This window comes from Pan paniscus, chromosome 11, assembly GCF_029289425.2.
Source record: "Pan paniscus chromosome 11, NHGRI_mPanPan1-v2.0_pri, whole genome shotgun sequence".
NCBI classification, from domain to species: domain Eukaryota; kingdom Metazoa; phylum Chordata; class Mammalia; order Primates; family Hominidae; genus Pan; species Pan paniscus.
In genome coordinates this window covers 81,066,259-81,081,184 of record NC_073260.2, presented here as the reverse complement: position 1 = coordinate 81,081,184, position 14,926 = coordinate 81,066,259, and the positions used below count along the sequence as shown (strand labels likewise).

The 14,926-nt window shown below is 43.7% G+C and overlaps 1 protein-coding gene and 1 long non-coding RNA gene across 2 annotated transcripts in view; one reads left to right on the top strand and one right to left on the bottom strand.

The window, feature by feature from the left end:
* The window catches only part of LOC129393087 (uncharacterized), a 35,466-nt gene extending 20,751 nt beyond the window's left edge, over positions 1–14,715 (top strand). Inside the window, exons 4-5 of the long non-coding RNA XR_008619712.1 lie at positions 10,097–10,382; positions 12,216–14,715. This is a non-coding gene — a long non-coding RNA (uncharacterized LOC129393087). The remainder of the gene's footprint in view (positions 1–10,096; positions 10,383–12,215) is intronic.
* Positions 6,563–12,995, bottom strand: LOC100983721 (spermatogenesis-associated protein 31D3-like). The gene is given in 7 exon segments (XM_055091928.1): positions 6,563–6,696; positions 6,699–6,782; positions 6,785–8,621; positions 8,624–11,036; positions 11,324–11,384; positions 11,983–12,028; positions 12,785–12,995. Coding segments are annotated over 7 exon segments (4,761 nt in total). The 5' UTR covers positions 12,971–12,995.
* Positions 14,716–14,926: the final 211 nt, after the last annotated feature.

Here is a 14,926-nt window from a genome sequence, read left to right as displayed (position 1 = left end):
CCTTTCTTTATAAATTACCTAGTCTCAGATATGTCTTTATCAGCAGTGTGACAATGGACTAATAAAGTAAATTGGTACCGGGTGTAGTGGGGTGCTGCTCTAAAGATACCTGAAAATATGGAAGCGACTTTGGAACTGGGTAACAGGCAGAGGTTGGAACAGTTTGGAGGGCTCAGAAGAAGACAGGAAAATATGGGAAAGTTTGGAACTTCCTAGAGACTTGTTGAATGGCTTTGACCAAAAGGTTGATGATGATATAGACAATGAAATCCAGGCTGAGGTGGTCTCAGATGGAGATGAGGAACTTGTTGGGAACTGGAATAAAGGTGACTCTTGCTATGTTTTAGCAAAGAGACTGGGAGAATTTTGCCCCTGCACTAGAGATTTGCAGAACTTTGAAGCTGAGGGAGATGATTTAGGGTCTCTGGCAGAAGAAATTTCTAAGCAACAAAGCATTGAAGATGTGACTTGGGTGCTGTTAAAAGCATTCAGTTTTAAAAAGACAACAGAGCATAAAAGTTTGGATAATTTGCAGCCTGACAATGCGATAGCAAAGAAAAACCCATTTTCTGAGAAGAAATTCAAGTCAGGTGCAGAAATTTGCATGAGTAATGAGGACCCAATTGTTAATCCTCAAGACAATGGGGAAAATGTATTTAGGGCATGTCAGAGACCTTTGCAGCAGCCCCTCCCATCACAGGCCCAGAGGCCTAGGAGGAAAAAATGGTTTCATGGGACAGGCCCAGGGTCCTCCTGCTTTGTGAAGCCTAGGGACTTAGTGCCCTGCATCCCAGCTCTCTACCCATAGCTAAAAGTGTCCAAGGTACAGCTCAGGCTGTGGCTTCAGAGGGTGCAAGCCCAAAGCCTTGGCAGTTTCTACATGGTATTCCTGTGGGTGCCCAGAAGAATTGAGATTTGGGAACCTCTGCATAGATTTCAGAGGATCTATAGAAATTCCTGGATGTCCAGGCAGAAGTTTGCTGCAGGGGTGGGGACCTCATGGAGAACCTCTGCTAGGGAAATGTGGAAGGAAAATGCCAAAACCATGGGAACTCACCTCTTGCATCAGCATGACCTGGATGTGAGACATGGGGTGAAAAGAGATAATTTTGGAGATTTGACTGCCTTGCTGGATTTTGGACTTGCATGGGACCTGGAGCCCCTTTGTTTTGGCCAATTTCTCCAATTTGAAATGGCTGTATATACCCAATGCCTGTAACCCCATTGTATCTAGGAAGTAACTAACTTGTTTTGATTTTACAGGCTTATAAGTTGAAGGGACTTGGATTGTCTCAGAAGAGACTTTGAACTGTGGACTTTTGAGTTAATGCTGAAGTGAGTCAAGACTTTGGGGGACTGTTGGGAGGCATGATTGGTTTTCAAATGTGAGTACATGAGATTTAGGAGGGGCCACGGGAGGAATAATATGGTTTGGCTATCCCCACCCAAATCTCATCTTTTTTTTTTTTTGAGACGGAGTCTTGCTCTGTCACCCAGGTTGGAGTGCAGTGGTGTGGTCTCCACTCACTGCAAGCTCTGCCTCATGGGTTCATGCCATTCTCTTGCCTCAGCCTCCCGAGTAGCTGGGACTACAGTTGCCTGCCACCACGCCTGGCTAATTTTTTGTATTTTTTAGTAGAAACGGGGTTTCACCATGTTAGCCAGGATGGCCTCGATCTCCTGACCTCATGATCCACCCACCTCAGCCTCCCAAAATGCTGGGATTACAGGCGTGAGCCACCGCACCTGGCTCCAGATCTCATCTTGAATTGTAGCTCTCATAATTCCCATGTGTTGTGGGAGGGACCTTGTAAGAGATCACTGAATCATGGGGGCAGTTTCCCCCATACTGTTCTCATGGTAGTGAATAAGTCTTACAATATCTGACTGTTTTATAAGGGGTTTCCCCTTTCACTTGACTGTCATTCTCTCTTGTCCATTGCCATGTAAGATGTGCCTTTCACCTTCTGCCATGATTGTGAGGCCTCCCCAACCACATGGAACTGTGAGTCCATTAAACCTCTTTTTCTTTATAAATTACCCAGTCTCAGGTATGTCTTTATCCGCACCATGAGAACAGACTAATATACAATGTAAAACAAAAAAGAATCAAAATTTCAGTGAACCTTGTTTATGGCATGTAACTCCTAATTTCTTGTTTGGTTCCATCATGTCACTTGTATTCTGCAGTTTTGTGGTGTGATGTGGTTTGACTCTCTGTCCCCTCCCAAATCTCATGTTGAATTGTAATCTCCAGTGTTGGGGGAGAGATCCAGTGGGAGGTGATTGGATCATGGGGGTAGATCTTCCCTTTGCTGTTCTTGTGTTAGCAAGTTCTCACAAGACCTGATTGTCTGAAAGTGTGTAGTACTTCCTCCTTAGCTTTCTCTCTCCTGTGCCATGTGAAGACATGCTTGCTTTCCCTTTGCCTTCTGCCATGATTGTAAGTTTCCTGAGGCCTCCCCAGCCATGCCTCCTGAACAACTTGTGGAACTATCAGTCAATGAAACCTCTTTTCTTCATAAATTACCCAGTCTGAGGTAGTTCTTTATAGCAGCGTGAAAATGGACTAATACATGGTGTGAATTGGTTTGCAGGCACTAAGTCAATTACCTGTCCTCTACCAGATTTCCACCTTCCAAAAATAAGTTGACCTTTTTTGTTGTATCCTCTCCTGTCCCTGTCATGTCAAGCATTTATTTTTTAAATCCTTCAGTTTTTAAAGCAGTTTTATTGAAATACATTTCACATACCATATAAGTCACCCATTTTAAGTGTATAATTCAGTGATTTTTATATTCACAGAGTTGTGCATCCATCACCAGTCATTTTAAAAACATTTTTATGATTTCAAAAAGAAACCATATATCCTTTAGCTATTACATTTCTTGCACCTCATTAATCTAGTTCTAAGTCTACTTTATCTCTGTGTAATGTCTCTATTCTGGACATCAGAATGGAATCATATGTGGTTATTTGTGACTGACCTTTCACTCAGCATAAAATTTTCAAGGTTTATCTATGTTGTACCATGTGTCAATACTTTACTCCTTTTTATGGCTAGATAGTAATCTGTTGTATGGATATACCACATTCTGTTTATACATTCTTCAGTTGATGGATATTTGAATTGTTTCCATCTTTTGGCTATTTGAATAATGCTGCGATGAACCTTTGTGTACAAGTTTCTTTGCACTCACATATTTTCATTTCTCTTGGTATATACTTAGGATTGGATTTGCTGGGTTATATGCCAACATTTTGAGGAACTGCCTGTTTTCCAAAGCAGCTGTACCATTTCACATTCCCACTCTCAGTGTATGAGGCTTCCAGTTTCTCCAACTTATCTCAAACACTTGTCTATTTTATTCCAGCCATCCTAGTGGGCGTGAAGTGCTATCTCATGTTGATTTTTATTTGTATTTTTCTGATGACTAATGATGTTGAGCCTCTTTTCATATAATCTTTTACTCTTAATTGCACTATGGGAAGGAGGGTAGATAAACATGTATATTTGATCTAATTTATATAAGTGGAAACATGAATACTCATTTTAAATATGTGATAGAAAAAATTTCTTTTAAATATTTGAAAACACTTATATGGCAATCTCAAGCTTTTAGCAACATGCACAGTTTTCTACTGTTATTTTTGTGTTATAGTTACTGTGTGATTAAGGGACTGCAATATTGTGCACTGAATTTGCTCTGTAAGGTTGCTTCTTGTATGGACTGTGGGTAAAAATTCAAATGACTCCTTGGGGTTGACTTAAAGGAGAAGTTTAAAGAGAACTGATTGCAAAGGCCACTAAAGCTCAATGTGTTTGTCACCAATGCTGTGTACATCTGTTGTACATAAGTGTGTTCCTCGTGTGGTATCAAAGGAATGTGACAGCATTGACATATGGCACATGGCATATCTTCTGAGAGATGGATGGCAAGATGTTTAAATGGACTTTTGCACTTTAATCATATGTAAAACATGGGATGCATCATCCATACCAAATGATAATTGTGAAATTTAGGTGGTGGGTACATCGGGAGTTATATTGTTCTACCTGCTCTTGTGTATGTTTAACCATCTCTTCAATGAAAGGACTTAAGAAATAAAACACGTTCAGTGCCTCATGAAGAGAAGGAAGCAGCAATAAGCATAATTGGTGCTTTGTCTACTTTGCTAAATCAGCTTTCTCTCCTCCACCAGGTTTTCATCTTCCAAAAATGTGTTAACTCCTTTTTGGTGTATCCTATTGTATTCTTATTATCCTCGAGCACTTCTTCTTTTTAAATCCTTTAAGTTTTATTGCAATATAGTACATGAACCACAAAATTCACCCATTTAAAGCATATACTGTGTACCTATTTCAAGGCAAGAATGGATCAGTCCATCAAGACTAGAGTTTAGCTACCACTCAATAGAGGCATTTCAGGACATATAATTCCTCTGAAGATAAAACCCTTGGAAGGTGGCCGAGAGCAGTGCTTCACACCTATAATCCCGGCACTTTGAGAGGCCAAGGCAGGCAGATCACTTGAGGTCAGGAGTTCGAGACCAGCCTGGCCAACATGGTGAAAACTTGTCTCTACAAAAAAAAAAAAAAAAAAAAAAAAAACCCGGCATCATGGCATGTGCCTTTAATCCCAGCTATTCAGGAGGCTGAGGCAGGAGAATCACTTGAACCTGGTAGGCGGAGGTTGCAGTGAGCCAAGAACATGCCACTACACACCAGGCTGGGCGAATAAACAAGACTCTGCCTCCAAAAACAGAGGGTTTCTGATGATAACTTTTAGATGTTTCTGATGATAGCTTCTGGGTGTGGCAGTAACTGAACTGGAATGGAGGTAAAGGACCTAACATGGAATGACAGAGGAATTAGGAGGCCAGGTTATTGGAAGCCTATCCACATGGATGCTTGGGCCCTCCATGGATACTCCACCTCCTTAAGTTCTTTGCTCTGGGCTTCATCCCAATTTTGTCCTTCTTAAGGCCTTCACGAAATCTGAATTATTTCTGCAATCCTAAGTTTCACACACAGTAGGGTCAGTGGCATAAGCATGGACAGGAAAAGAGAAGGATGGTGAGGGAGCTGTAGTGGACATCTGTTTTGTTTTGTTTTGTTTTGTTTTGTTTTTGTTTTCACACCAAGAATTCACACATTTTTCTGGAAAACCTACCTCAAGTGCCCTCTAGAAAACTCACCTCATTTATTAGTCCCAGTCTGTATAAGTGGAGTTCCCTTCTCTTCAGACCTCTAATATTTTAAGGGTGCATATGTGCACACTCTTAGTCATAAGGAGCATTCTGTAAAGATTCATAGCTAGCCTCCAAATGTCTGTAATCCTCATGCATAGTCAAGGACTCACCTCTGGACCATGAGCTGCAGGTGTTCTAGACAATATCTATTATATTCCACTAACCCCATGAAGATCATAGGTTGCACTTCCATCCTGATAGGTGCACCGTATAAACTAAGGGAAGATCTTGCTTGTTACCATAAACATGGCTAGAAAGAAGGCACAAAGATCACCTTCCCTAAAGAGAGGGATGCCATGTTGACAACAGCCCTGCAGATACTGTTTTACTCCTTAAAGAACAGCCCCATGTACACTTCTGCCAAAATGGCATCTGTCAGCTCTTCAAGTGCCCTGGTAAACCTCAAGGGGGCAGTGCCTAGATCCAGATTGAGAAAGGGTCATGATATGGGCACCATGGGGCATAAACCTTTTTCGACTAGCATGGTCATCCTTTCCTAGCTCCACTTTTTTCTTACTTTCTCATTCAAAGGCATCTTTTCCTTACTCTCAGCTATATTTTACCCTAGGAGGTAGGTGGCTGCCTGGTCAACATTCCTGCCACAGACAGCCAGGTGATCTTTTTGCTCTGTAAAAATGTCATCAATCCAGGCAGCGTGGAGAAATACACAGGGAGGGGAACTACTTCCCCAAGTGACTTAACAGTAGAAAGACCTCAACGTTGAGGTCAAAATATGCTTCCCTAAATCATGGGCATGCCTTGCATGTCAAATTCTTAAGCAGCATCCACAGTGTTCCTGACACTCTACCCCAACCAGCAATATCCCAAACACTCCCACCAACTTATATGATCCTGTGGTCAGTGACAACTTTTTTAAAATAGTGCTTAAACCACTATTTCTGAAAAATGTACCTGTCCTTGAACCTTTCTTCAGATATGGAAGGGCTGCCTTCCTTGCTGCTCTAAAGGATATGAAGCAGTGAATGGGGAGGAAGGTGCAGGCTGCCATACGATATCAGTAAGTCTAAAGCAAAGAGGTAGAAAAGAGCTCATCTCCTCAGACTTCATCAGGGAGAGAAGGGGCTTTTGGAGGCACATGATACTCATTCTTCCACAAGAGCTCCAGGGGATTGGTCACCTTTTAAAATTCAAAAGAGGGAGTCAGTAAGAGCTGAGCTAACTCTTACCTTTCCCTAACCACAAGCTTGGGTTACCCAAAACCTATACCTCCCAACACAATACACAGAAAAGACATCCTTCTTATTAGAACGTTTATTGGGGAGAGTCAAGATTCTCAACAAGGAGTTAATTATTTTGTGGGGGGAAATTTTCCTCCCTGGAAACGCTTTGGAAGTATTTTCTGTCCAGTTAGTAATGGCACATCACTGAACACAGTACTTTTAGCACTGGTCAGGATGACCGGAGGCACCAGGTTGACTTCACACTGCAAGTGGGGTTTGGCTGTGGCACAGGCTTCCTGTGGGGCATGGATTGGGGATGCCTTTGACACAATATCTTCCCCTTAAATGCTCAACTTCCTGGGGCTGTCTGTCCTTGCCTATGATCTGTCTAATCATTGCAGGATAATTCTGGCCTACAAAGATAGCTTGTTGGCTGCAAGATTTGGTACATGTCACTTTGCAGGAGGGAGCCATGTAGTTGCAGTGATAGCCCTGGACAGGCTCTGCTCTGACCTGCAGTTCTGGCACATTCTGAGCTTTCCCAAGCTGCACTGGGGAGGAAAGGGGCTCCTGGGGACAGGTGATATCTATTCAATGCCTATGCCCCAGCTTCTCTTCTATGAACTCCCCAGTGTCTTTCCTAATTTTCTGAGCTTCAATAGTCCCAGTAAAGACAGCTCTACTTTTAACTCAACCTCTATTCTGCACAGATGATGACAAGGAGCTACCCTTTTCCTGGGAACTTTCTTGTTTTCCATATGTTATGATGGGTTTATTAGACTGCTGCAAAAAGGTCTTCATCCATTTTCTGAAAAGGTTTTCAGGAGGAGGCTGTGTTTTCAAGGTTGGGGAAGATTTGCTCCCAAGTGACTCGCTTGATGTCTTGTTATGAATAGCATGGCTCTTTCTTCTGAGTTGGGATGTCCCCAACCCTGCGTCCCCTCCACCAAGCTCTCCTCCATTAGGTCTTAGAGGGCTCACTCTCTTTGTAGCTGGTGAAAAATTCTTAACTTGGCATTTCTGTAAGACGTGCGTAGGGACCCTGGGCTCCTGCTGCTGTGCCACAGGGATCCCTCTGTCCTCCAAGGGGACATGCAGCACCTGGGAAGTTCCCCTGTCCCGACTTGAGATGCCTGGGGCATGAGTCAGTAAGTCCTTGGAACTCAAGTTATCTAAGGCAAGAGACATGCCAGTGAAATGGCTCTGAGGTTGGCTATGCTTCCTCTGGACCAACTTTAACTGGCTCAACATCTGATTTTTAAGATATGATGATTTAGGAGTTTGAGGAACTGATATTCTTGGTGGGAAAATTTCAGTTTCATGAGAAGTGCTTCTTTTCACGTTTGTCACTAAGCAGCTTCCTGACTTGCTGGTTGTCAAGTTCTTCCTAGTTTGTGATTGAAGAGTACAGATCTCCTCTTCCTTGAACATCTCCTTCGACCCATTGGTGACAGGAAAGGTCTTTCTACTGCCCTGAAGCCTGTTAACATTATTACTGGCACTCTCTCTCTTATCCCTTGAATCACGGCCAGCTCCACCTTGCAGTATGGGCAGCTCTGCGCTGCATCTACTGGCAAGTACAGTCTGTTTCTGACTGACTTCGTCTATGATGCTGTGGGGGGGGGGGGGCAGAAAAGTCTGTCTGCCATCCTCAGTTGTCCAGACACTTTCTGTAAGATCCTCGTCAGTATCAGCGAATTCTCTTCAGAGGGTCCCCTGCTTTTCTTGATCAACAGGTGAGGTGACGAGGTGAGGATGACCCAAGATGGAGAATGAGCTTGTTGTTTCTAATTTTTCTCCTTGAAAATATGTAGTGCCTCTTCTAAGGGGCGTGGAGGCACCATCTTTGGCATCTGTCTCTATAAGGTCATGGTCAGTATCAGAAAATTGTCTTCTCAGGGTCCCCTGCCCTTCTTTGCCAATAGGTGAGGAGACAGGCTGAGGATGATTAAGGACAGGGACTGAGCTTGTTGTTCCCAACTTTTCTCCTTGAAAAGTGCTTCGTCTACGAGACTTAGAGACCCCATCTTTGGAATCTCCCTGAGAAATAAAGCTGGCTGAGGAGGGAAGGTCGAAATGGGAAAAGGAAGTGGAAAGATCCTCTTCCGATTTGAAGATTTCTATGGATTCACGGACCTTGCGGGGAAGGCCCCACAGCATCCTGATATGGAAAGATTTAATATGGGCTTCATATGGAAAGATTTAATATGGGCTTCCAACATCTTTTGTTTGTTGGAACGAAGGAAGGACATCTCCTGGGAGGTATCAACGCGGTGGTCCTCACTCACCAATGCTGCCAAATTTTGATGTTTAATTTGGCATATTGTCTGCTTGACTGAGTGCCATGAACTATGCACAGTCCCAGGCATTCGACCCTCATTGATTTCCTCAAATTTCTTGCTCAAATGTACTGTCAGGGCATTTTCAACTTGTTTCTGACCTAGTCTCACCCCTGAGTCATTCCCTGACAGATGCATCATATGAGTTTCTAGGTCTCTCTCAGAGTTAGACCTCAGATTCTCGTCTGAAGATGTCTCCGGATCATGCAACAGGTGATCTTTTGGGGCAGTCTCCTGGCTGTATCCCTGATAATTCCTCACATTCTCCATGGAAAGCATATTTGAGCTCCTCTCGTGGAAGCTTCCAGGGAAGCTTGATGCGGACTTCTTTAGAACATTGCACCTCTGACCCTCAACCAAAGAGATATTTAACGGACCATGATTGCTGTCTGACACAGATAGCTCTGAAATTTTGCTCTGAGGACGTAGCAATGACAGAGACTCATGGATTCTGCGGGGCAGGCCCCATCTGCGCTGGATGAGCCTCTTTCGAATGTGTTGCTCTAGTTTCTTCCTTACCTCAGAGCTGAGTGGAAAATCTCGAGGAATGATGGAGATGGGAACATGGACCTTGAAGGACTTTCTGACCAATGCAGGATTGGGAGCTGGAGGACAAAAGTCTTCCTGGGATTTTTGAACCACAGAGGGTAAGCCCCACACACTTTCCTGCACTTTCTGCAACACGTTCCACTCCAGATGGTTAATTTCAGATGGCAAAAGAGACCGTGCCTCATTCTGGGGTCTATGAAAACACACTCCACACACCCTAATCAGGAATAGAGGACTAGGTAGTAGGGCTGGGAATGGACATTGAGGTTGAGCCTGGGACTGGACCTGAGTGAGATGTAGGGACTGACCTCGGGGCAGGGTTTGAGGCAAGGGTAGAGGTTGGGTACTAGGCAAGAACAGAGGTTGGGGAGGGGGAAGTACTGGGGGTTCATGGGATATAGATGTATTTGTAATGCCATTGAAGAATACAAACATGGAGGAATGGCCACGTTGGACAAGAACAGTAGGATGCAGAGACTCGCTGTGCAAAGATGGGAGACCCCAGAAGAGCTGGACATATTTTTGCTCTAAATGGTCCTCAAAACACTTAGAATATGGGGCCTGCTGATGGATGTGCTGCCACTCTAGTTTGCCTTTACTGGCCCAAAAAGGAAAGGATTCTGCTAAGTCATGCTTAACAGCAGCTGAGGTTAACATATTCCGTGAGGAATTTAGTTGGTAGTTTCGCCTAAGTTGTGTTGGGAAAGATCCTGGTTTCTTTCCGTTTTCTTTCCACATCAGGAAATCACCCCTTCTTTTGACTTGTCTCTCCAGGAGTGCCAGAATGTCATGGCTGAGAAAAGAGATGTTAACAGGCTGTATGATGTTGGCCACAGAGTGCCCCCCTAAAGAGGCCTCAGAAGAATGAAGGGTAAGAAGCTCCTCCATGAAATCAGATGGCACAAAATTGGAGGAAAAAGAGTCGTCGGCATGAGGCTGCCACCAGGAGAATTCTGAAGATGCAGGGCATGAATGGTCAATGCCTTTGATTGTTGGGGCAGAGGTGGATGACCCACCAGAGCCACCTAGAGATAACATTTCCGGAAAAGTCTTCAAGATGGTGAGATTTGATTTAGACTGAGTCACAGTGCAATCTTCCGGTGGTAAAGCAGTTGGGGTTGGTGGTTCATGACGATGAGCACATGAATCAGTGCGATTCACGGCCTGGGAAATATCTTGGCATAGGGTGGAGCCAAATGAAAAGATGGTGTTCAGAGACAAACTGGCCTTAGGTTGGAGGCTGGGCTCCACTCTCTCAATGTGATGTGGTGGGAGAAGGGGAAAGGGAAGCTGTTGGGGTGGGGAATGATCTATGGGGAACTTGGAATCCAAGGGAGAAACAGGCTGTGGTGGCAGAGGGTCCCTCAGTGGTGAGGGTGAAAATAAGTCAGCTACAGTGGTGATCAGGTCAGGTGAGAGAATTAAGGGGGGCGGTGGAGAGGGCTTAGGCCGAGGGGACAATATTAGGTCTTCTGGAGGGGTTGCTGAAGGGGTGGAAGCCAGAGTGAACGATGACTCAGTCCCAGAAGCTGAAGAAGCCAAAGGGGACACAGAGGGAGCAGCATCTTTCAGGGACTCCCAAGACAGCAGTTGCTGGATATCAGCAGTTGCTCTGTTACACACCCGACAGACGGGGTCTGGGCATAACAGTCGACGAAAGAGGGTGGTATCATGATGCTGGCCCAGGGGACTGCAGGAAACAGGAGGTCCAAAGCTGCAGCCAGGATCAGAACAAGGAAATGAGGATCTGTTAGCCTGGCAGGGGTGGGGCCCCCTGAATCCTGCTTCACATTACCCCCCACCCATGAACTCACCATATGTGAGGTCATATGACCTCACTATAGCCTCTCCTCAAAGCATTCATTCACATACCCATTCCTATGGCTACCCACTACCAAAACTACAGCAGGCTACAAGGAATCCCTGAAATGAATAGAACATGCAAAAAAAAAAAAAAAAAGAAGGGGGTGGGAACAGGACAGAAGGGGAATGATTAATCACCTTTTCAGAATAGAATGTAGCTTTCTTTCCTCTTCTGCTTCCTTCTGCAAACTTTTCCGGTCTGGTAACCAGAACAGCATGTTACATGCAATGAAGGTAGAGGCACAGGGATCATATAGAAGTAACTCTGTGGAAGACCCTTGGGATATTAAACTCTGATAGCCCCAAGAATCAGTAGAAAAGGGCAAATATTCATTGATAATGTTCACAAGTTCACATGTGTATGTGGAATCATTAGTAGTATTCTTTCATATACATTATCCCATGTGATGCTCAAAACCACCACGTGAAACATAGACATCAGTGGTTACCTCCAGGAGGAATCCGAGCATCAAGGAAGTCAAAGTACTTATGCAAAGTTGTGAGACAGAAACTCTGACTCCAAGCCAACCAGTAGTCCTTCCTCAATATCTCAGGTGGCCACCAATTGGGCAACACCCATTACTCAGGTCCATCACTTTGTCATGCCCATGAATGGGCAGAGCAGGGCCTCTGAGCAGTGTCTCAGGTCTGATTGCTTTCCCATGAGCCTGTCTTCTGAGGGCTCTGTTTTCTGAGACTATCTAGTAACTGACATTCTAAGAAATCATGGGACTGAGTCCTCATGAAAGAGACAGAAAGGGTCACCCTGAAGCTCAGATAGAGTAGGCTGACATTACCTTTAAATGTCACGCTTTTCCTTTTCCTCCTGGCTCTGCCCTGATGCTGAGAATGAAACAAAGATAATGACAGGCTGGTACTCACTTCTCTCACACTCTATGAAGCTCATTCATTCATTCATTCATTCATTCATTATACAAGAATGATATGACTCTCTAATTAATAGAAATATGTTCTTGTTATCAATTTTTAAAGGTCATAAAATATTTCTCGTTTTCCCTTCTCTGAAAAGCTGAAAGAGGATTTCTTCTGTGAGAGCCACACTTGATGTGCTCAGTTAGAAGTCCTCATCCAGGGCACAGACTCAGAGGTCAACAGTCACATCTGTGCTCCCTCACAGGACAAGCATCCCAGAGACAGAGCTCTGGCTCCAGCCTCTGATCAGAGACTCTCAGCGTTACTCCCCTGGTCAGCCCAACAAGAAGGAAGGCTTTGTTGAATGACGGGTGACATGGGAATCTGACTCATGATCAAATTTCAGCAGAGACTATTCTCCTTCAGAGAGCCCAAACTCTCTAAATAATCCCATCTGGGACCACAGAATTACTGTTTGGGATTTTATCCTGGAACTCTCCACCACAGCCAGACAGGTAGTCTATGAGCTACAGATGGAAACCTTTGTCCTCCTGAACCCCTACATCTGCCCAACCTGTTCCACAGAAGAGTGAAGTTCTATCCCCTCTTCAGACTTCCCATCTAAAACATGTCTCTGTACTGACCAAACTTATTTAGAAATGTGGGAATAAGATTCGGAAACAACAACAGGGCATCTCTCTTGGGTGTTCACCCACAGTTCCTTACCTTTTGGATGTCATTATTTTTTTCGGTGAGTGATGAATACAGGGTCAATACCATGTAGAACAAGTACAGTATAAACAACCCCAACCCACTCAAGCAGATGAAGTTGGGGTCGATATCCAAGCAATGTGAGTTAGGGCTCAGCCCTGTCTCAGTATAGCTGTTCAGAAAACAGAGGATATTCTCCATGGTCTGAATAGCTGAGCTGCCTGAAGCAACTGAGCACTGAGGGTGCCCAGGCTTAACTATAAGCACTGGCCTGCATCACAGAGCATGGAAGAGTCACAGAGGGTTTCTGAGGGTGGAGGGATCAACAAGAGGAGGGTGTGTCCACAGCCCCAAACCCACCAGCCCAGCTGACTCCACCTTCCTGGGCCCTCTAGGTCCCTCTGCCCTACCTTGCCACTCCATTTCCCAACTCCATCCTTTTTCAAGTCATATATTTATCTTAGTTGAATTTTCCGTTTGTTCCAACAGTAAACCAGGCATTACCCAAGTCCCACTTTGCTGTTTGGAGCCCTTAACTTGGACCCCACCAACTACACTGCCTTGAAAGTCTGAAATACTGCCTGGAATATTTGTTGTATCCAGGCTTTTCTACTCTCAGGATCACATATGTCCTCAAATCCGTCTTATCTACAGTATGTTTTTGCCTTACATAAATGCAGATATAAAACTTAAACTTCCTTTATTCTTACTTCGTTTCGTGAATGTTGAACATTACATTTTTTGTTCTGAAGTCAGTTTTTACTATTTCCAATCAGAGGGACTGACTCAAATGATTAAAACTAATGTTATCAAGGAAAAGAAGCTCACTGCCCAATTTTATTTTTTTTTTAGAAAAGATGTTTTTATTGTAAATTAACCAAAAAGGAGACAGGAGTCCAGCTCAAATCAGTCCTGTGTGCTGGCTTTCATGCAGTCATTTTATTAGAAAACATTTAGGGAGTGGCCTCTGGAATTAATAGTTGATTGCTGGAAGGAAAGGGGAGGTCTGAAAATCCTCGGCATGCACAGTTTTCTTTAACGCTGCCTCATGTATTCCATGTGCACATTTGTGGGGAGTTGGTTAAAATGTGGCAGAAATTTGGGCTGTGACGCCAGCCAGCTTGTTCTGTGCAAACTCCAGTTGGCCTTAATAGTTTTAATCCATTTTAGCCAGTTTTTAAATCTCAGAAGCAGGGAGTGTTTCGGCATTTTAGCAAGTTACTGTTGTTGTTGTTGTTGTTTGATCTCCTCTCTTGTAAACTGATTAATTTCGTTAGTCATTGTTTTCTTCAACTCTCTGGGGCATGGTTTCACTAATAATGCATTATTTAACATCTACAAAATGAAAATAAGTGTACAATAAATGTATGTAATTGAAACTTCCAGGGACCTTAGGGGTAAATTTATAGAACTTATTTTTCTCAAGTTAGTGAAGTTTAAACTGTTGAAGCACTTTTGGAACATATTCTGTACACAAACACACATACGCATCGACCTAAAAGGGAGAAGTTGATGGAAAATTATTATAAGTAGAAAGTTAATTTGGGTCAAGCTTGAGGATTGCAACCTGGGAACACAGATGCAAGTCAGCCTAAATATACACTCCAATTACCAGTAGTTATGAGTGGGTTTTTAAAGTCGAAAAAGGGGACAAGGAGTCGGCGGATACAAAGTTGTAATCAGGAATTCTCATTGGTTTACAGAAGTGACATTGCTTAGTGATTGGCTATACATTATTAAGCTATAGGGGGTGGGTTATCCTGTCAGGTGTGGCATTATTGGGTTACTATATAGCTCCATGTGGCAATAGCAAGCAGTTTCAAGAGATGAATGTGTAGCTCAAGGAGGAAATAAGGCTGTGATTTCTGTCTCATTTTAATGTCTCTCTAGGCCTGATAACTTAAAAGGACTCACATGCCTCAGATAAAAGTTCTTTTCTTTACAAACACATCCACACACCCATCCTGTGACAAATCAATGAGTGTTTTCAAATCCAGAATCAATTAGTTCCTCCTTTTATTTTAATTTCTTATTTGTCATTTTGACCGCACATTTTCTAACTCTCCCTCGAACACAACCAGGCCCAACCCTCCACATCACTTTGGTGACAAGTATGCAACTCCCTTAAAGCAGGGTTAGGTTACAGTGCGCTAAGCT